The 23450-nt window shown below is 38.3% G+C and overlaps 1 protein-coding gene across 3 annotated transcripts in view; it reads right to left on the reverse strand.

Annotated features, from left to right (window-relative positions):
- Positions 1-5751: 5751 nt before the first annotated feature.
- The window catches only part of PDE7A (phosphodiesterase 7A), a 50000-nt gene continuing 32301 nt past the window's right edge, over positions 5752-23450 (reverse strand). For 2 of the 3 annotated variants that reach the window (XM_079984651.1, XM_079984652.1), the window contains 10 exons: positions 20229-20380; positions 17874-17937; positions 16344-16439; positions 14127-14227; positions 13663-13794; positions 12486-12577; positions 11930-12074; positions 9920-10016; positions 8945-9025; positions 5752-7608 (listed from right to left, as the gene is read on the reverse strand). In XM_079984651.1, the coding sequence (XP_079840777.1) occupies positions 7397-7608; positions 8945-9025; positions 9920-10016; positions 11930-12074; positions 12486-12577; positions 13663-13794; positions 14127-14227; positions 16344-16439; positions 17874-17937; positions 20229-20380 (1172 nt within the window). In that variant the 3' untranslated portion in view covers positions 5752-7396. Of the gene's footprint in view, positions 7609-8944; positions 9026-9919; positions 10017-11929; positions 12075-12485; positions 12578-13662; positions 13795-14126; positions 14228-16343; positions 16440-17873; positions 17938-20228; positions 20381-23020; positions 23167-23450 lie in introns of those variants that run through there. The other variant, XM_079984653.1, reaches the window with a different exon arrangement.

Raw genomic sequence — 23450 nt, forward strand, 5'->3', positions numbered from 1 at the left:
AATAATTAACTTTAAGTTATTATAGTTCCAGTGCAATAACTGGTATAATGTAAGGGTAATTTTTAATGACTTATTTTTAGTTTGTTACACATTAATTTTGAACTATGTTCTGCATTTAGAAATCTCATGCTGTGTTTTCAGCTTCTTTAAATGAAGCACTCAGACTTTACTAAAGCTACTCTACCTCTCAAACACTAACCTTGAAGGAGGCATGGCTTTAAAAACCTTATTTATTCTCCAGCAATACAAACTTCAAGATTTAGTAATTATCTTTCAATAAAGCAACTCATTTTTGCTTCAAAACACATGTTACATTGCAGCATATTTATAGGCAATAAATTAGCCAAAGTTTGGACTATATTTTTGTACAGGACTAAACATTACAACTACAATAGAAGTAATGCTGCATATTCTGTATTAGGAAACTAGAGCAGAATATTATAATTTACCAATGGAAGGATAAGCATGGCTTCTTCACCTCAGACCTTAAACAGCCAGGTTACAGAACCTGGGTTATAGTTTTCTTAGTTCTCTTATGATCATTCTTGTCAACATCTGCAGTATTTGTCCCAGCAACTTGTCTGGTACCAAGTCCAGTCAGTTCAGTAGGAGTTTGCACTTTTACAGGGAACAAGCAACTGAAGCTGTAGAGCATGACCCATCCTGGCTAGGTTTTTTGGGTGGGGGAACCAACAAACTGAAAAGTTGCATTTGGAAAAGGGTACGGTGTCGTTCTGTTTTTGTGCTGCATAAAATTTCATTTCTAGAAATAGAAGGCAATTATTTTGTGAATGCTTGTTACGTAGATTACAATAAGATCCAACATTACAACAGCAGATACAGTGAGACTTCACCTCCTCCCCCTGTAGCCCATCAATGTGCTCCAACCCTCAACAGCATGTTTGAGGGGAGTGAAGTGGAAGAACTGTTTTCATGTGCAAGTCCACTGACACCCCATGTCGTCAAACAACTATCACTGTTTTTCTATGAAGAGCTAATTTAATCTAGGTGGTATAGTGTCCCTGAAATGTTTGGAAACTTTCATTTTTAAGTTTTTTAATTTAGAACTTTGTTTTACAGATTATTTTTTATCTGATCTGTAGAATGCTGCAAGATGCCTTAACGTTAACTGTTTTTCTACGCTCATGTGCATTTAGCCCTGTACCACCAATGTAAAAAGTTAAAATCAGAAAGATACTTACCAGCTCTTGATTTCATTTTTTTGTACATCACATAGCTCAGTCGGTAAAGCATGAGACTCTTACTCTCAAAGTCGTGGGTTCAGGTTCCACGTTAGGCAAAAGATTCCTCCATTGCAGGGGATTGAGTTACATGGCCATTGTGGTCCCTTCCAACTATAGTTCTAGGATCCTATGACTAATGTATGCAGGCATTAGTTCAGTGTTGAGGCAGCTGCTACAAGTACACTGGGAATAGGATCTGGAAAGATCTGATCCATTAAGGGCGTACATAGCAGAGAAAGTCCCACTGGACTGGAAGGAATGTCAGAGTAATTAACTCTATTGAGGCACAAATTCATAATAGAATTAGATAAAAGTACTATAAAGCTCTTTTCAGGTAGTTCTGGAAAAATCCCTAGACCTGAATTGCCCAGCAACAATTATATAGTGCTGCTACTGAGTTTTCAAACAACTTCACGTGCATTATCGAATTATAATCCTTACTATAAGCCTGTAAGGCAAGTATTATTCCCCATACGGGAATGTCGAGACAGAAGGACTTGCTTAAGCCCAGGAAGAGTGAGATTCAAATCAGCAGTGTTACTAGGAGACAATTCCCATCATCCCTTGTGGCACAGGCTGGTGGGAGTCGATCATCTTCAGGAGGGTCACAGGTTCCACATCGTGTTTGTAGAGTACAGTGGTACCTCGGGTTAAGTACTTAATTCATTCCGGAGGTCTGTTCTTAACCTGAAACTGTTCTTAACCTGAAGCACCACTTTAGCTAATGGGGCCTCTGCTGCCGCTGCGCCGCCGGAGCACGATTTCTGTTCTCATCCTGAAGCAAAGTTCTTAACCTGAAGCACTATTTCTGGGTTAGTGGAGTCTGTAACCTGAAGCGTATGTAACCTGAGGTACCACTGTACATGTAACTGTGACACTTGGTGATAGGTGGCTGTTCAGTAAGTTTGAAACATTTTTTAAAACTGTTAAATCCAGATTTTTATTGTATACATATTTTTAGGATACATTTTCTTACGTCAGTCAAGGAAGGCTGTAATCCTTCCTAATGTATTTAGGAATAAAATCAGACATAGGCTGGAATCTTGTATATAAGAAAATGTATCCTAAAAATATTTAAATGCCAAAAAAAAATGGGTGCAGAACCAGAATGTACAGCTTTGAATTCCTCAAAATAGCATGCATTGTGCTAATTGGTTATTAGTTATAGAAGTCTGAAGTCACACCACCATGTTTCTCTATGGCGCTTGGACCAAACCTAGTCCCTGATAATCCGTTTCTATACGTGACTTCATGTTGACAAATGATACATTTGCTTAAAACAATGTAAAGCATAGCTTACAATTGGTTGAACATTTTCAGTTGCTATATTTTAGTTATAAGCTATTGACTTATTTGTATTCTAAAAGTTTATCAATTAATAAATACATAAAATATACACATCTATATCCAAGAATGCCAAGTAGCAGTAATTTGTGTTCATGTTGGGTACTCTTTCATATATTTGACAACTTGAAATATTCCTTCTAGTGGTGCCTACAGACTGTATATAAATTTATTTTTAAAAATCCATACTGGACTTTATTCTCTTTGTTTCCCTTCTTATTTCTCCCTCACTTTATTTTCAGATAAACAATGTATTCCAGTATTTTTTCAAAGTAGACAGTACAACCCAGTTAAATGCTCTCCAAAATTTAGCGCACCAGCTAAGAAAACAAAGCGTAGGTATAAACGTTTTTTAAGCATTGATGAGTCCTCTAAGGTGTACTGAATTTGTTCTTCAAATTACTCAAATGTATCATACAATGCAAATGTATCATTAATGCAGTTACCTTAGCAATTGTTTTTATCAAAAGGGATACAACAGAACGGCAACACTAGGGATAGGGCAGGATGTATAATAATTAGATGCAACTCCTAAGATCTGGAGAACTTTTGGCCCTCCAGATGTTGCTGAGCCACAAGTCCCATCAGCCCCAGTAAGCACATCCAATGGACAGGAATGATGGAAATTGCAGTTCAGCAACTTCTGGAAGGTCAAAAGTTCTCCACACCTGTCGTAACTGCATGTGAAGTGACTGCAGGGAGTCTAAACAGAAAGTCATTCAGTATACCAACCTTTGCTGCCTCTTAAAATATGTGCCCAATGGAACAGCAATTTGTGGGAAAGCTTGAATTGTTGATGGTAAATAGCCGACTGCTTTTTATGTTGGTTTGGTTATGATTTCTATCTAAATTAGCTGAGCACTTAAAGCATTTGTCTAAAGCAGCGATGGCCAAACTTGGCCCTCCAGCTGTTTTGGGACTACAATTCCCATGATTGCTAGCTAACAGGACCAGTGGTCAGGGATGATGAGAATTGTAGTCCCAAAACAGCTGGAGGGCCAAGTTTGGCCATTACTGGTCTAAAGTAATCCTCTCAGTTTCCCAAACATATTCCCAATGCTAAGATACAGTATAAGGAGAGGGCAAAACTGAGAATGTTACCTGTAGCAGAATTAACTTGGATTATGCACATGATGACGCAGGTAACTATCAAGCCACCTAGAGTTTAGAACCTGTCACTAAGGAGGTGTCTTTACATACTACCAAGTGGCAGAAATAGTAAAAATATAAGTCAAGCATGAACCTGCTATTGCATGTGCCACATAATATGCACATCTTATGGTGAGATGCATTAGGAGTTTATACATCTGCCTTTCACAACATACAAAAAAAGTGCTGGTTTCCTTGCAAGGACAGCTTTGCATGTCTGTCTCACATTACTACAGGTAAGTAGCCCTACATTGATTTAAAGGGACAGCAGGCTACATAGGCATGTTGCCTCCAGTACATAGCAATTACAGAAATCCACACATATCAGGAAAAAAATGACTGGAAATATAAATTCATATTTAAAAGCTACTGATACTTTGTCTCAGAACTCTACTCTTGCATCATTGCAAATTGCAATAAGCTCTCCCCACTGTTGAAGATTTCTCCAGAATTGCCTGAAAGATTAAAATGATTATACAGATGGATATTGAGAACATTTAGAGAGGCAGAAACTACTTCTCAACGGTTAATCCAAAATAAATGTGGACTTGAATTGTGGCTCATTCAGAGATGATATGCAACAGTTCAGCAACTGGAAGATTCAGCCAAATGCTGCTTTTCATTTACTACAGTTCAGACCATAAGGATTTGGGTCAGTTCTTCTGCAGGGGTAGTCAGGTTCAAAACACAGAACAAGGGCATTTTTTTAAAGTTCTATCTCCTAATCACAAGACAAATCTCTCCACTGAAATGCAGTTTCTCTCAGGAGTCCCTGGCCCAATGCCACAAAGACTGCCAGAGGCTGAAGACAGCTTTTAATTTAAAAAAAGTTTCTAGTCCTCTTAGAAAGTTATGGGGCAAAATTTGCAAGTACCTTAAAAGGGATTTCAGGAAAATGCACCAGTGGCTGCTCCCCCCGTCAGTGTTTCTGTCCAATGAGTGAAGTTACAGCTAGATTTGTCTGACATCTGTTACTATCTATAAGTTATGTTCTATACAATAGATGTGGGTGGATGCTCAGTTATCCCCATCCCCTCAAAGGCAAATATGAAAACTTTGCAAAGGGGCTTGAGCTTATCTTCTGCTGTGCAAGAGCTAAAGATCAGGCCGCTATTAAGAATTTACCACATAGTTAACCCGTTTAAGGACTTTTTTGATGTTAGTCTCTGCGTTTAATGGGGCTTACTCTCAGGTAAGTTGGCACAGGACAGCAGCCTTGGCATTGGGGAAAACCAGGGTTCTTGTGCCTTTAACATCTGCATGGCAGGCAGAAATTAAACGTATGGAAATAGCATGGGGAAAGCTTCACTATGACAGTAAGGTAAAGGTAAATGACCCCTGGATGGTTAAGTCCAGTCAAAAGCGACTGGGGTGCGGCACTCACTCTTGCTTCAGGCCAAGAGAGCCGGCATTTGTCCACAAACAACTTTCTAGGTAATGTGGTCAGCATGACTAAACCACTTCTGGCACAACAGAACACCATGATGGAAGCCAGAGCATATGGAAACGCCGTTTACCTTTCTGCTGCAGCAGTACCTATTTATCTACTTGCACTGGTATGCTTTTGAACTGCTAGGTTCAAAACTGCTAGGCACTCTAATTTTGTGGTATGCCCCACCACCCAGCAGCCATTTTGTGATTGGTGCTGTCAGTACTCAAAATTCAAAATGTTCGCACTTGTCTAAAAAGGTTGGTGGCCCCTGGTCTATCTGAATCCAAGAAATTGGATTGTAACTAAACTGAAGAGAAATAGGAAGTGCAATTGACAGTGCAATCCTATATATTTTTACTCAAAAGCCAGCCCCTTTGGGTTCAATGTGCCTTACTTTCAGGTAAGCAGGTATAGGATTGCAACCCAAAAGACTTGTTTCCTTCCTATGCCTTCTCAATTTAATGATCAAAGTAACTTTGAAACACTGTAATGACCTGTTTAAACAAGTCTCAAAAGAGCTACAAAGGGAGAATACGTGATTAAGGTGGTTTCAGCTACTTTTCTAAGGCTGGACTCAGGAGGTAATGTGAAAAGATTTTTATTATTAATCAAAAGTTAACAGCAACAGGCACATTAAAATGAGTATGGCAAAGCCTTTTACAAATGGCTTTACACTGAAGCTCTCTCCCAAAAATGGCTGTTGCAAACTGTAAACAGAATGGAATAAACAGTCTTTACAGTAACAAGGGAAATACAAATGAACAAAAAGAAAGCACCAATTCCTCAAAATAGATTACAGTTGTGCTTACAGTACTTAAAACAATGTAAAAAACAAATTACAAAAAAGGAATGCTTGAAGATTAAAAATTAGTCCTTAAAATTTGTCCTTAAAAACATTTTCTCCTTTTCACATCAAAAAACCCCATAATGGGGAGCATTTCAGTAGAGGGAGGAATAAGTAAACAATGCACTTTTTCAATCAACAACAAAATTTGGTCACTTAGCTTTGTGCATAGTTTAAGGCAGCTGTAGCAACCTGTTCCTTTCCCCCCTGTGGCTGCTCATGAAAATGTCACATTCTAAAAAGAATAAATAAAAAAAAATTGCCTTTCAAATCCTTCCTATTGTTCCCTTCCTCCCCAACCCACCCCCATCCCCAAGTATTCACGCACACACAAACACACACACTTACTTTCTCTCTCTCCCTCCCTCTCTCTCTCTCTCACACACACACAAACAAACATACACACAAACTGCAGCGAAAGGGGCATTTGTACCCTTGTTCTGAAGGACACACTTCCCATCCCACTTTATTTCAGATTGGCAAATACCCTGAGCTGTTTCTGGTGTTCATAATCATTCCACCTGTTTTCCCTTGCATGTGCAGTTCAAGTGTACAATAGTGAAAACAACATGCAAATGTTTCCACGGCAGAATCTTAACACAATGAAGACTCTTCTTCTCTTCCTCTATACCATCCCACATCCCCTCCCAAAATCCAGAAGTATTTCTGCCTGCTGTAATTGCATTCCCATTCTGCACTGGAGTAAAAGCTTGGCTGTGCTTTATGTAAAAAAATGCTCTTTCCAATGCACAGCCAAAATTATGACACATGGGATACTTTCTTTTTTACTAGCAGGAAAATGAGCTGCAGTTTCAGATTTGATCTCTTTGTTTTCCTTTTTTAAAAAATTAGTGGTTCCTTCACAGCCATGCAGAAAGATTAATTTAGAACCTATAGTTTCCAAGTACATTTGTAAACATCAGTTCTTGCCAGAGGCATCCAAGCAGGGGCACTTCCCTCTTCCACATTTTGGACAAGGACTGAATGAGTCTTGTTAAATTCCAAGAGAAGGAATCATCCACCATGTCATGTGGCAACTATGAAGGCCTGATTTCAAATTTTCTCTAAAAACAAATAAAAACAAAGCGATGTGGCACGTAACAATATTTTCTCGTACTTTCCCCTCGGTCAAGCTTCAACCACTCCTCTGGTTTGCATATTCAAGGATCCATGCAGAAGCCAAACAAGGCATATGCATATTGCTCTATGTTCAGGTCTTGTAACTGAAAACTGGGTTCAAATGATTTATCAAAGGAAAAACTTGGAAATAAATAATGCTGGCATTGTTTACACTGAAACCTTGGCAGTCAGACAAAATTTATCCTCAAATCCTGTTCCATAGATACCAGGCAAGAGGCAGTTTTTGTTAAGCAGATCCTGGGGTCAGGATAGTCGGTGTTCCTGAGGTATAACATCAGAGTCCATTTCCTCAAATGCAGGATCAGTATCGTCACCGCTGCTGGATTGTTCTCTCTGCACACCCTTCCAGCTAGCTTTATTCAATCCCAAATGACCAAGCATCGTTTGAGATAGTCTGGTGTTTGAGAAACGAGCCCACTCTGTGAATAATGGTTCCACCAAATAGGTCATAAAACCTAATGAGAAAAAACACCTTGGAATTAGAACCCCAGAAACAAGAGACTGTGTGTTTTCCATGTAACATTTCCGTATTAAGAGTTATTTGAATGAGTTTACTGTGTTTTATCTTCCTGTACTTATTACATTTGCCCAGAGTGCTTTTCGAAAGGCAATTTATAAACTAAATAAAATATATACATTTTAGTACAAATGCAAAATAAAGCAGCACACTAGCTCGCTCTCTCAAGCCCTAAGGAATACAACATATTTTTTTGTGTAGTTGAGGCTGCTACTGAGTCACACCAAAACTGCTGGGTTCAAAAGATCTCATATGGGTCAGATCAGTAACCATAAACATTTGCTACTTCAAACTGATCAGGTAAAGGAAAGCCCTCTGATTTCACCATGCTGCTATGACAGGAAACATGTGGTAGTGCAGTCATGAATCAAGTAAGGGACTTTATGGGTAAATACTGGTCAAGGAATTTAAATGCTGCTTCTTTTTGTTACTAGCTTTCAATTGCTTGAGACCAAACATGCTGGAGACTTGTGTGCATAGCAACTCCTTCCTCCACATCAAACCAGGATGTGCGGAAAGGAGTTGTGCATTCAAGTCTCCATGGTTTGCTGTGATGTCCAAATAAGACATGCTGACCATAGTTTGCCTACAACCCAGAATTAAAAAACACACTTCAAACCAAATTTCCAACTCTGGAAACACAGCATTAAGCAAATGGAACATTTCCTCCCACCACTCCACCCCCACCACTGTGCAGTTCCTGAATCTGTTCTGTGGATTCCCCCAAACCCTCTTGAGCAGATCTGGGAGGGCAGAGGGGGCACCACTTGCAGTAGCACAACTCTTTCACTGAATACTGCCAATGTTGTTTAAATTTCCATCATTTAAAAATAGTAAAAATAATAAATTTGTATACCATCCTTCATCCATGAATCTCAGGGTGATTCATAAGTAGCCCAGTAGAAAACAAGCACCCTCTTTAAAATAAATAATTTGCCACAAAATTGAATCTGACCTAAAGTCACAATTAAAGCCTCTTCACAAGCAGCTGTCAGAATTTATCCAAAATTTATCATGGAAATGAAAATTTCAACAACAAAACATAGGGTAGCATTCACTAAACTTAACAGTAGTTAACTGAAATTAATAGACCTAACTTGGACATGTTCATCATTTCAGTGGGTCTACACTGAGTAAAACTAAGCTGAATACCACACAAAATGTTCTCTTAAAAACTGTCAAAGACTTTTAAAACTAAACATCACACAGTTTATCTTCCCTATATTATATATTAATGGAAACTATAGTAACTTATCACATAGATCTGTAGTTACCAATCTGGATGTTGGCAATGGTTTCTGTCTGTCGATCACACAGCGGACTCACGCCCAAGCAGTATTTTTTCTCAACATCTCCTACAAACAGAATACTAATTTAATAAGCCGTTTTCTACAATTCAACAAAACTGAAAGTGTTAAGGTTTTTCATTTAACTATTATTAATGTTAACAGATACCAGACAGATCTAAGAAATGTAACTTCAGTTGTTCAATATAGCTGCCGTATTTAAAACCACAGCTTTATCATTTGAACACTAGCTTCATAACTGTTTACAAATATAAATGATCTAGCATATATGACCTAGCATTTTGTTGTAATGCTCATGAAATGAAGTACTAACAATAATTCTTTCTAAACGTTAATTCTATAATGCAACAAGCTGTCACTCTGCTTTGGAACACGTTTTTAAAAGAAAAGCCTGACTAGCTTTTCAGATAACTTTTAATTGCATAACTTTCTAAAGAACTGCCCAAGTTAGTTAATGCAATACCAGTGAAGATCTGCACAGTTAAAAGACTTTATATACAATTTCAAAAAGTGCAAGATTCTAGAAACCTAACTGCAATTCCGTCTCAATTGCACTGACAACTTAAATCCATGTACACAAAATGGTGTGTCCAACCTTTTAACTTGCATAGCACAGTCCTAAATAATTTTTAATCATCAAGCAATTCAACGGAGATAAATTCAGCTTTTTTTTCTCAATACATGTGGCTTTGGACTGAAGCAGCAGGTGAAAATAAAGCCTTTATTACTGTGAAATAGCTTCTCATCCAGTTAAGGTAAGCAGAAATGTCAAGTGTTCTACGAAGCTGCAATCTATACAGTAAAAATGGTCTGAGGAAACCATTCAAGGTGCATTCATTGCAAATAATAAAATTTTCTATTTTCTGTAAGAGCCATGCTTCACTACAATTCTTTTATCGTTTTGTTTCACATTCCATAGTGAAATCACTTTTCGCTACTTGCCTTGATGAAAGAATTCTTCTGTTACTTTTTCACTCCACTGCTTGCTTAATTCCCAAGTCCGGCAGGGGTTGCAAATATCAGCACATTTCAAAGCCATCTAGTAAATAAGACAAACCATCAACATATTATGCAAGATATTGTGGCCTGCTAACAACTACACACTTAGGTTTTGCAACTTCAGATGATGCAAAGTGTCACATGGCACAATGGGTCAGAGCATCTGGCTGTTAAAAAGAAGGTTGGTGGTTTAGACCACCCAGGGATGGCTGTGAGCAGGATTCCTGCATTGCGGGAGGCTGACTAGATGACCCTGTCAGTCCCTTCCAACTCCTTGATTCTGTGACTTCTAAGTCAGCTTCTTTTAAAATCCTTAACAATATGTAATGGACAACTGATACCGAGCAAAGGGGGCTACAATGCAGCACACATGTGGATCACTATCACTAAATCCAACGTAACTTAGCTGAACAAGCGGTGTGTTTTGGGAAGGAAATATGTTTAAACATGTATGAGTTAACCTCTCCCAGAAACATCAATGCAATCTTGGAAAATTATGAAAACATTCATCTTCCATAGCACCAATAAAGAAGTCTGATAGCAAGCATTATCAATTTAATATGGCTATGTCTGGTTATCTTGAAAGATCATTCATCAATACACTGCACTTCATCCTTCACCATTTACGAATGCCTGCCTGTAAATTAATGCAACGTTGCTTTTATTTCTTTTAAAAATTTGTATCCCACCCTTCCTCCAAAAGGAGCCCAGGGCAACAGAGCACACTGTTTTGTTAAACTACGGAATTCGCTCCCACAAGAAGCAGTGATGGCCATTTACATGGATGGCTTTAAAAATGGATTAGACAAATTTATGGAGGATAAGCCTCTCAGTGACTACCAACCATGATGACTCCACTAGTGGAGACAGTATGCCTCCAAATACCAGTGCTGGGAATCACAAAGGGGGAAACACTATTGCACTCAGGTCCAGCATGTGGTTTCCCATAGGCATCAGGTTGGTCATGGTGAGAGCAGAACAGATTAGATGGGACTGTGGCCTGATCCAGCAGAGCTCTTCTTACATTCTTATGCTATTGCTTTCTTGTTTGGAAAAGTTTCAGAAGCAAGACTGGATTAAGGTGGTTGAGGGTCTGTTGAAATGCCCAGAATAGGGCCCCCTTTTCATCCTTGTTTCTGACCACTTCTTGGTTTGGGCCACTTACCAACTCCCAGCCTAGCCTAACTACAAGGCTGCTATGAATACATATAAGGAAGTATAAAATGGCTGCAAATGGGGATTTAATGTTTGGAGGCAACAAAATTGTGGTTCCTTTAATCAGAACAATGCATTTCTGTACTATAAATGGCAATGTTTTTCAGCTTTCTCTCACTCAAATTAGCATACCTCCAAAGCTTCAATGAATCTTAATCCGGCCTGATTATGGCATGCTTTAGATGCACAAGTCCCACTTGTGTTCAATGGTGCTTACTTCCATGTTAATGAGCACAGGGGACTGATTCCTAAGGAGTTATTTTAGGCCTGTAGCCACTGGGGCTGGAGGCTGTGGAAAGCAATTTAATTGTTTTACTTGTACAGGTAAAATAGTAAGAAAAGCAGGTAGCTAGCATTTTTCCTAAGTGCTCAGTTAAAAAAAAGCTACTCTCACTTCCCAACATTCTGCAAAAACAGCAATATCACTTAGATATTTAACAGGATTTTAAAGTGTTAAAGAATTATCTTTTTTAAAAAATAATTTCAATTGTTTTAAGATTGTAGTGAACAGAGTAAGATAAACATTTGCTACTGAGTTGCAACCATTTTGCTGGCAAATGGAATATCCAAGTTTTCTGTACTAGAAAACTATTTTTGTTAGAACTATGCCATCAGAGAACACAGAAGGCCATCTTCAAGCCTATGTGCATCAACCAAAAATTATTTCGTACAGTAGACGGCAAAGCAGTTGTTACTGAACAGTTGTACTACTTTTCTATTTAGGGACCAAACAATTACCTGAAGAATGAGATGACGATGATTTTCCTCTGTTAAGCATAAATCTTCCTTGTCCAAATGACTGCGAAATAGGGATAGATATTCATTTTGCCGACTGATATCAGTGGCAAGTATCAGTGCTCCTATCTGGCTTTCCATCAGCTGCCTTAAATTGGAGATACACAGAAAGAAGAATGAAATAAGTGACCAACATTTAAACAGTCTTTGTTAACTTTACACAAAATTCAGGCCAACCCTGATTAAATTACTACAAAATTCAGTTTTGTTAACAAACTAAGACCCAGTGCAACAGTTCAATAATTTAACAAAGTCTTCATATCACTCAAAATTATTGTGATAAACATGAAAAGTGTACACTTTACAAGTGTAGCAAGTTAGGCATCAAGATTTGTTTTGTTTTGATTGGGGTGGATAGAATACAATTGCCTTCATCATATGAAGCTGCAGTAAATTATATTATTTGGAAATGTGTTTTTACTTCCATTTCACATCCATTTAAAATGTTCTGCAATATATTTTCCATAGATGCATGTGATACTGCAAATCTGACACATACCTGTTTTCTAGTGACATATGTGCAAATAATCCAGATTCTCTCAACAATCCCACTGCAGATCTCCAGTGGTGATTTTCCAATACTGAGGTATTCTGAAAAAAAGGGGAAGAGGAAGATAGAGAATTATGGTTATCAAATATTCATTGAATTCTGAATTGTATTTTCATGAATGAACAATCCTTTATGCCGATACTTCACTAGGGGATAGACAGGGGGAGTACAGCCTCTCCTGGTTGTCTCTGTGGCTTTCAGTGTCATCCATGATCACATCCTTCAGAATTCTCTCTCCAACTTGGGACTAGGCAATATTGTGGCTCAAAATGGCTCCAGTCCTACCGTAGGGGAAAGTTCCAGCATGTGGTGCAGGGGCCTATGGGTGGCATAAAGTTTAATTTCATCTCCCATGCTTTTTCAACATCTACATGAAATCACTGGGAGGTTACCCAGAGCTTTGGGATACGGCATCATCAGTATGCAGAAGACGCTACCCAGCTCTCTCGTTTACACCTTTGGATTCCAGAATGTGGCTGCTGGAAGAAGCTTTCCATTCAGACCATCGTTACATAGCTCTTCTATGGGCTTCACTGGTTACCAGTTTGCTCCCAGGCACCAGCTTTGATGTTAACAACCTTAAATCACACAAGGTCTGCCCCAACCAACTTCAGCTTCAGATCGTTGTGCAATAGGCACCCCAAGCTGGACAATTTAGCTTGTACACCTTTTCTGGTTGGCCATGCCCAGCTATCAATCATATGGCATCAGGTAATTGACACGTAAAGCACAATCCCAACTGTTCCTTGGCAGCAGAGCTTGCATTTGGTGCTATTTAATTATTATGCTAAACGCAACCCCAGCTGGACTGATTCCTTGTGGGAATTGCAGCTCCTAAGCGGGGAAGTTTTCTGCTGAAAGCAGCATGGCTTGCATTCAGCGCTGAACTGAAACAACACCAAATACAACACACAAGGTTTTCTGGCAGATTTAGGCCTTTCCACCAGTCAAAGATTGCTCCCAGAGGTGTGGCCACTTTTGGAGCCAATCCATTCCCCAAAGCTGCTATAAATAATTAAATCACTCCTTTAAAAATTTCTCCCACCAAGAATTTGTGACTACCAGCAAGTAAGCATTTTTGCACTTGGTTATGTTTTTCCGAACAGAAATATTTTTCCTCACTTACCTTGTATAAAGTTGCTAAATAATGGTTTGTTTTAATAAGGAAAGGCTGATTAACACCTGGGTGATCCAAATCATGAGTGGCAGCTGCAATTAAGCCAAGAAGAGTATCCCATGGAGTCAGGGACTGGGAAAGCTGTAATATATAAAGCATGACCACATGAATATTCACTACTGACACTTCAAGCAAACTTGGGTTGAATCTGTTCTTTTAAAAAATGCACAGAATTTCATCTTTCAATGCATCAAATTCTTCTTTCATTTATTTATACTTTTATCTAGAATATAGGATTCAGAGTTCTCTGTAGGAAGACCAATAATAAAGCAGTAAGGGAGGTGTACATTTTTATTACACAAAACTAGTATTTACTTATTTGTTTTTTAAAAAGGCCGGTCCTATGCCACATGAAATCTGCTTTTGAAACTGTATAACTTCTTTGCTGAAAACTGTTAAGGAGATATTTTTACCTTAGGTTCTTTTAAAAAACAGTGCATGGCCTGAGTCACATCAGCAGCATGAACTGCATTGTGGTATGGGTTGTGACTGTGGTAATCTTCTTGAACCATTACTACAAATGAGAAGAAATCTTGCATTAATTTACCTTTCATATCATTGTGCACTTTTATTTTATAAGTTACTGTTGAAAAACCAAACAGCTTTGGTCACACATTCAGCCAGCAGCAGTCTGAGCCCATGATCCTCCTTCCACCATGCAGATTATCTTCAGTGCAAATCAGGCTGTATGCACTAGAATATCTGTCCATAAAGTCCCAGTGCACATTATTTCCCCCACATCAAAAAATGGTGAAGGAGTAATCATGTAAACCAGGCGTTTGCCCTTATCAGGTGCTCACATAGAGGATCGAACTCACACTTTACATAACATATAAATTTTAGAAGAAACTTACACCACTCAACCATATTACTATTGCAGCATTCCAGACACAACTAAAAGTATAAACGAAGGCATATACAGTTGTGCCTCCAACTCAACAGACCAGTATATTATTAAAGCAGAACCACCTTCATTTGTGTGTGTGTGTGTGTGTGTGTGTTTTGACTACTAAACAACAGTATCCAATTATAAACAGTTCTGCCAGTACTTTAGCTATGCAGTAGAACTTCCCTGCTCTTCCCATTTTCCACATGACCAGTAAATCTGCTCCAGAGGGTTGTGCGACCCCCACAGAACAGATTTAGAGAGTATGCAGGGAGGGGGAGGGAAAGTTCTATTGCACAGCTAAAAGCCCTTGCTTTAGAAGAATTGTTCAGCTGGATACTAACCCAAAGGGCTTACACATGTCAAAACTATCCATGAGGATATAAGCTGTAGGACTGGGCTTCAATAATAGTTATCTTCATAGAGGATTTCAAACAAATCTAGTCTCCCCCCCCTAATAATAATAATAATAATAATAATAATAATAATAATAATAGAATGTGGTTTTATATTAATTTTAAAAAATAAGAATTAGGTTACTAGGACAGGAAGCAGACCAGCATATTAGTTTTTTAAACTTTAAGAAATTTAGGGGGAAATAAAGATTTCCTTACTCACAGGGTTTTAGCTATATAAAGAATATAATATAATTGCATGCATCAAACAAATAATTGACAAACAGTGCCTGGTCTTTGATGGCATTACCATTGCTAACCCTTGACAATTTATTTCAAAAGCTAGCATATCTGGGACAAAATAAAGCCTGTTCTTTAGGAGTAACTGCTTCTCCACTGCCCTCACAAGAATAAGCAGGTTTGTCTCCTTACTACACTATTTAGAGAAATGTGAATTACAGAACATGCTAATCTCCATTTTTCATTTTATAAAGCAAAATACATACACCCATGTGTACTTGCATTATATATTAACTTAGCATTTAGTAGATGCACAATGGCAATTGCTGCCTCAGAAATGCAGGTTCAAAATACAGTAATTTGAATTTGCTGTAATCAAGGCAAGTTTTATTGTTTATTCTGAACTATCAAAAGTTATCTAATTTCTTTGCTCTCTCTCTCTCATCCTTTAGGTTTCCATTAACTGAATTTCCAAAATAAAGTACAGAATGGAATAAAGCTGTTCTATAATAGGAAAATCCTATTATACAAAATGCATTTTTATACAGATCTAAATGTAACATTGAAACAAAAACCTTTATTGACTAGTGTTTTACATTGTTTACTAAACAACACAGCTGTAACACAATTGTTGCAAAAGAGTCACCTTTCTTTCTCCAAGGAAGCATTTTAGATGTGGGTTCCTCTCATTTTTCAGTAATATTTTAATGCAGGCTTCCATACAGTTAAGCACATCTGTTGTGGTTTGCAGTGCTTTTTGAAGCATGGTTGGATGTGGTGGGGCACATGGCAACTGCTGGCTAGCACCTGTGTCATGCAACATTCTTTCCTCCCACCCACCAGTAAACGGTATACAGCAGGTTTTTAAAAAGTCTTTAGAAGATGAGTGTCCACTTTTAACAGAAACACTTTAAAACCTGCAAAATAAATTGGCAACTAGCATGACAGTAACAGCAATACCCATCATTTCATGAGTCTATCACCCTTTTCTCTCTTCTCCCGAGTTCCTTAGGGCTCTCCATGCTGGACAGCATAATTTAAAGTAGCAAATGGGCTGTTGTACCCTATTTTTGCAAAACTGACTTAAGTGAACCTCTGAAAATTTTTACCTAAAAATCGGCGGAGCTTCATTGTATCTAGTTGGAAGTGCTCTACAAGTCCATGAAGATTAAACAGGTGGAAGGTTAAGGTGACTAAACTGTTTCCTAAAAAACACCAAAAAACACAAAATCATCTTTAATGGGAAGCATCAAAAATGTAGACAGGCTAAATGTTTTAAGGCACTCTATTACATGGGCCTGAAGCAAGTCATTCATACAACACATGCTTCCAGACCAACTACAAGAAATCTTACTTACTAGTTTTTGCAAGTAACTGACAGCTAATATTCTATTATCTCTATTATCCACATTACTAGCAAACCTCTGTGGTATACTACCATCACAGGCCAAGTTACCATAATTATTCCTCCTGATCTACAGAACAACCATGGTTCCATTCAACATAATGATTAAGAATTTCAAGCACATTTTGTTTCTATTTTTTACTTATGCAGAATAGTAATTAAAGCTTTAAGATTTAGTGTTTTTACTTCAGTGTAAAACATCTGATCCATCAGCAATGAATTAGGACTGAGAAAAATCTCTCTCGGTAATGCAAAGTGAACCCATAAGTTTAATAGCATTTGTCAGTTCTTCAGAATTTTATAAAAACACAGATCTCATATAAATGAAATTTCTGTATTGGATAATCTACTCAAATGAATATGAAAATTGTGAAATGTAACACATTTTTAGTTTAAAGGAGGGAGAGGTTCCTTCAAAGAAAGATTTTGCCAAGGGCTTTAATATAGCATCCCAATGCTATCTGTGCCTCTGGATGCTCAAATAAGAGCGGGGGGGGGGGGGGGTGGAATCTTAAAGCTTCTTAAAGTCTGTAAAAATAAATAAATGGGGGGGTGGGTTTAAAGGGGGTATGCATACTCATAAAGGTCGAGAACCACTTTAAAAATTCAGACTTCATGGAATGTACCATCTCCTTGAAAAAACGTAACTTTATCTCATTTCACAGAAACAGCGTAAGTGTCTAGCAAGTGCTTCTCAGGAAAAGTGGTCAAATTTAACAATCAACTACATTCTGTAAAGCTAATCAATGAGAATTCAGTGGGTTTTAATACACATGGTAATATTTTTTACATTAAGAGGAAGAAAATTTAAAATATGGTAACCATACCCTACATAAATATTGCCCATTTCAAATATATAGTGTAAAACAGATATTTAAAACTGAATATACTGGCTGTTTCAAGTTGTTTAAGTCACAGGATTTCTTTCTCAGAGAGAAGTTATTCCCAACACTACAAATTTAAGTCCATACAGGATACGTGGTAATCAAGGTATAAAGGGCTGAATGTAAGGAATTAGCATATTTTTGTTGAAAATAACAAGGTCAAATGGGCTATCCATACCTGAATAATGCAGTATCAGTAGTGAGTCTGGGATGTGCACTTAATGTTTGCATGAAACAGCCACTCATTCACAACTTTAAAAAGGAACTTTCTTCAATGCAAAGTAGGAGAAAGGGACTGGCTTAGTGGACAAGTGACTTAAAGAGTAATATAAAAACCCCACTAATCTTACCATTCGTTAACCTGTCAAAAAGGAAAATGTCAAAATTCCAGTTTCCAACTTTTTCTAGCATACACTGAAAGTAAAACAAAAAGAAAGTTTCTCAAATAAGTTAAAAGCACTTATCTGAATACATTGCATATATGATTCACCTTCCTTTCACCCCACAAATCAAGACAGGATACTGAAAATGAACTAGCAAAGATGTAAAAGGTGATCAGTAGCATATTTGTAACCACACCACTTATTTCTGTTTCACAAACCCCATAAACTGTCATTCTGCAACTGATGGGTCATAAGTTGCAGCTAGCTGGCTTCTTACAGCCACAATGTTCTCTCATCTGGAAGTTACAATACTATCTTTTATGGAAAAAGCATTGATAAACACTCTTTCCTTAAGATACACTGATCACCCAAACATAGCCAAATCTCAGTTTAATAAACAGGGATATGCAAAAGCTTCATGCACTCCAATGTAGCCCTTTTGCTTCCACTTCACTCCTCCCTTCATTGGGGGACAGGACAAGCTAGAATATGAACCCATGGTTTAAAATTGGCTTCCAGATAGCTCTCAACAGGAAGTATGGTTAACTGTGGCTTCCTGGCTTGTTCAATTCACACAAAGGGAGAAGCAAAGGGGGCTGTGTGTGAGTACATGAAGCTCATGCACATATTGGCTTACTAAAAAGATTTCATCATGAGCTCTGAAAATGTTCAGTTTACACACTCCTCCTTCAATCTTCTCATCCACATGAACAAATAAGCTATCACAGAGAATAGTTATATTGTGCCAGATGTGGCAAATCCACTGTACAGAGTAACAATACCCTAGGACTGATTTAAGCAGCCCCTTGTGGAAACAAGTGCCAAACTTGTGCAGAAGTCATTATACATATTTGTAAGGTGGAGGTAAAAAGGTAAAGGACCCCTGGATGGTTAAGTCCAGTCAAAGGCGACTATGGGGTGTGGCGCTCATCTTGCTTTCAGGCAGAGGGAGCTGGCATTTGTCCACAGACAGATTTCCAGGTCATGTGGCCAGCATGACTAAACCGCTTCTGGCGCAACGGAACACCTTGACGGAAACCAGAGCGCACGGAAAAGCCATTTACCTTCCCGCCGCAGTGGTACCTATTTATCTACATGCACTGGCTGCGACAGAGCATTACCTCGTGCAGATTTGAACCGCCAACCTTCTGATTGGCAAGCCCAAGAGGCTCAGTCGTTTAGACCACAGCACCACCCGCATCCCAATATACATATACATATAAGGTAAAGGTAAAGGTACCCCTGCCTGTACGGGCCAGTCGTGTCCGACTGTGGGGTTGCGTGCTCATCTCGCTTAAGAGGCCAGGAGCCAGCGCTGTCCAGAGACACTTCCGGGTCACGTGGCCAGCGTGACGAACCTGCTCTGGTGAGCCAGCACCAGCGCAGCGCACGGAAACGCCGTTACCTTCCCGCTATAAAGCGGTACCTATTTATCTACTTGCACTTGGGGGTGCTTTCGAACTGCTAGGTGGGCAGGAGCTGGGACCAAACGACGGGAGCTCACCCCGCCGCGGAGATTCGAACCGCCGACCATGCTATCGGCAAGTCCTAGGCACTGAGGTTTTACCCACAGCGCCACCCGCATATAAATATTTATGCACAGAATGAGTACAGCATCATATTGTACCTGCCGCTCCTGAAGCACATTCACAAACTATACCAGGGCAGGAAGAAAAAGTGGAACAAGTGGCTTTGGACCATAATTTAAGACTTTTTCTAGAGCATTGGCAGACATGACTTCTCCCTTACAAACAATACTAAAGAGGAAAACTTCAGTTTAATGTATGTATGATTATCTAGAAATATTTGTTCTTACTCAAGAGGTGTTCAGTTTCTAAAACCACTAATGAAGTGAAAAAGAAGGGGGAAGATCTGAAGGAAATAATGTTAGTTCTAGAGAACAAAAAGAGGCAGACTGAATAAGGTATTGCCAATTATAACACAACTAAATGCAAACATATAATGAAGTTTCAGCATTTGACTTAGTTATCCAATTAGGTTTTATACTTCATTGCCTTTTAAGACATTTTGGCCAAGTCTAGTACAGTATCTACTATAATTTCTAAAATAATACACACTCCGCTTGCCATCACAGTGAATGAATTTTCTGAGCTATTCAAACTATTTCCTGTTACCAACTGTAGTAATCTTACTATTGAGTATTCTCATACCCTCATTTTTATTTCTGCTTTATTTACTTCTATGGAGGATAAATATAAGTCCAAAAGTATTTAGTACATGCAATACATGGTCACTTACAGATCTTAACACACATCAATATTTTTTTCATGGCAAAGTTATATGGTAGTTTCAAAAACAGACCTTAGCTTGTCCATTATAATCATCATCTAAAATGTTTGAAGAATTTGGAAGAGTGATACCACGGAAGAAACGGGAAGATCTCAAGTACCGCTGGAAACTCAGTAACCTTCGTATATTTCTTGCAGACACAGAAACATCAATTTCAGAATTTGCTGAGGGGGGAAATAAAGAGCCTTAAATGCATGATGAATCTATAAAACATTAAAAAATAGATCTATAAGAACAGCATTCAGTTCAAGCATTGTGTTCTGCACCATGATCACACAGGTTAACCTAACCCTAACCTCAGCATATTTGTAAATAGAAGCATGGTAACATAAAACAGTACTGCACATTTAGGGTTACAGCTATCAAAGTAAACCACTAACAGAAGGGAGGAGACTTTTTTTTTGCCATTTCCCTTTCACTATAGCACCCCCACCCCACCAGTACTTCTCCCTGCTATTCTGGAGGATTCACAGCACAGTTCCAGAAAGTGCAAGCACCTGCAAAAAGGTGTAGGAAGGGAATGGTGAAAAGCATGGTCCCCCTTCTGTTACAGGATGCTGGGAACCTGTTTTCCATAAAAGGAGCTTCATTGAGGGGATCTTAGGATCCAACTCTTGAATTCCAAACACACCAAAGCTATTGGAAAGCCTGTTAGGCTTGTAATGGCTATCCTTTTACCACAATTATCATATAATTGCAACTAAACTGTTAACGTGGATTTACAAAACCCAATCCCCTGTTAAAATCAGTTTCAAGATTAAATTAGAAAATCACTACTGTGGTATATTTGATGTATTATAGTTTTGGTGTATTATAGTGAATAAATTATTGAGATCTGCATCAGACATAACACTACCAAAAAGTAAAATACACTGGGAAGGTTTGGTTCTGAAATGAATCTTAGGATTATGCACAGGCTAAATTTGAAACAGTTAAGCATCACTAAACATTAATAGCAAACTGAGATGGAGAGGATGGGAGTGAAGAACTAACACATAAAGAGGTGGGTAGGAAAGGGAGTTAACAATCCCATACCTGCTCCCAGTCTCTAGATGCCGTTTCATTTGCACCAAGCAGAAAGCACTTATTTCCAAAGTGTACTTTTCATTTTACTATTTGTTCCTGCTATGGTCTCTTACAAGCACTATAGCCACTCCCCAACAAAGAGCATTCCTAATATTCATGGAGTTATGAGACAATTTGGTCAGGAAAACAACTGTTCTGCTTCATCTTTTACTAGTACACTCTGTCCCCCTCTCTGTCATGAGAGTCACTGCAAGTAACCTCCTTCCTGGGCCTCTCAAGAGTGTATGAGAAACCCCAGCCCATCCTACAGGAGATCACATTGTGGCTTACCCAAACACCAGAATCTTCTCTTCTAGGATCTGGATTCCCACAGAACAAGGGGTGCCCCACATTACCTGAATAGCTTGGGAAGAAGCCACCCTCCAAAAAGCTAGCATGAAAAGGGAACTAAGGTATTTCTTGCTTTCTCTGAACTAAAATCTTATACTGTAGTTACAGCTAGGTAGCCGGGTTGGTCTGCTGTAGTCGAAACAAAATAAAAAAATTCCTTCCAGTAGGACCTTAGAGACCAACTAAGTTTGTTATTGGTATGAGCTTTTGTGTGCATGCACACTTCTTCAGATACCTTTTGTGCGTGCACATGAAAGCTCATACCAGTAACAAACTTAGTTGGTCTCTAAGGTGCTACTGGAAGGATTTTTTTTATTTTGTTTTAAATACGGCAGACCAACCGGCTACCTACCTGTAACTACAGTATAAGGAATTATCTTATACTGTATAATTCTCCAATATGAAACAAATACAGACTTCAGAATAAAAACGGAATTTCTTAAATTCACTAACTCGAAGGTGTCATACAAAGGGCAGAATGAGGATATCTCAGGGTGATTTGCAGTAGATCATCATTTTTTGTTTACTTCCAATTGTTTAACAATTTCAACAAAACAACTTTCCCATCTAAATCATGATGCTGAAATAAAGCTAAAAGAAAGCCTTTTGTGTGGAAGGACCATGAGCTCAGTTCAGTTTTGTACTGGAATGAATTCCTAGGCTTTGAATGGACTCAGAGGCACAATGTTATTTAATTCAACTATATATCTTTTGTACTTGGCTTGGGGTTTTAGTAAAAAAGAAACCAAAGAAGAGCCAACACAGCTGGAGTTTCTCCACCTCTGCAATGGTCTGCACTACAGGTTTACTTACTTGAAGGCTCGCCTGGCAGCTTCATCTTTAGGGGCAGACAAAAACATTTCTCTATATCCAGGCATTTAGTTCATTAACATTCTATGGCCCTTTAAATGTGTTTGTGGGAAGGGTTTGTTTACATTTTTGTTCTTGCTTTTATTATGTATTTTGTGTTCTCATTTTGTGGTTTTATGTTGTAAACTGCCCTGTGGGTTTTATTGTGTTTTCAGTTTGTGAACTATTAATAATGGTTCTAGTTTGTTAAATTTAAGGTTCTTTCGTCTGCTTCCTTCAGTGGAATAAAAACGTTAATTATGTGGTGAACAGCAAATCCTCTAAGACAGCTACACTTCATAGTGTGAAAAGCAAATTCTGAAATCCATTTTGTTTTTATCCTTCCCAAAATAAAAGAAGAATTTACAGTATAACCCTACCCACCCTACCAAGTTTACACATGAAACATTAATTTTAGCTAATCAAAAATAGTACACAGCAGTTTGGAAACCTTACACATGCTCCTTGTAACATACTAAAAAGTGAATTTCAGCACTCTTCATTGCTAACAAGGCACATTGTTCTCACAAGAACACAACCTTTCATCTTCCCCAGGCTCTCTTTTTACAAGGCAATGTCTTGACATTTCCACAGGATTTTAAATCTTTCACCTCTACTTAAAGATCCCATGATCCTGATCACAGATAAAAACCAGTCAGTCTGTTTTTTTTATCGGAACCTAAGGTTTGAAAAGTTCTCTTCCATTCATTCTAGAACAAGTTTTCAAAAGACCTACACGAATGAAATAATGAGTCTGTGTCTGTCCATAATAACACCAAAGCAGCACTGATTATTTGGGGGTGTATCCAAGTGAAAAAGTACTACACAAGAAGCATGCAAACTGGAGGAAACAGGGAAAGAACACATTATTGTTTTAAAAATAAACACCATCAGCCCAAATGAAATAAGTCACTCAAATAGGAGGAAGAAGAGGAAAGTGGAGAAATATGGGAAAGCATATAAAAAGGT

This window comes from Podarcis cretensis (assembly GCF_951804945.1).
Source record: "Podarcis cretensis genome assembly, chromosome: 7".
In the NCBI taxonomy this organism is placed as follows: domain Eukaryota; kingdom Metazoa; phylum Chordata; class Lepidosauria; order Squamata; family Lacertidae; genus Podarcis; species Podarcis cretensis.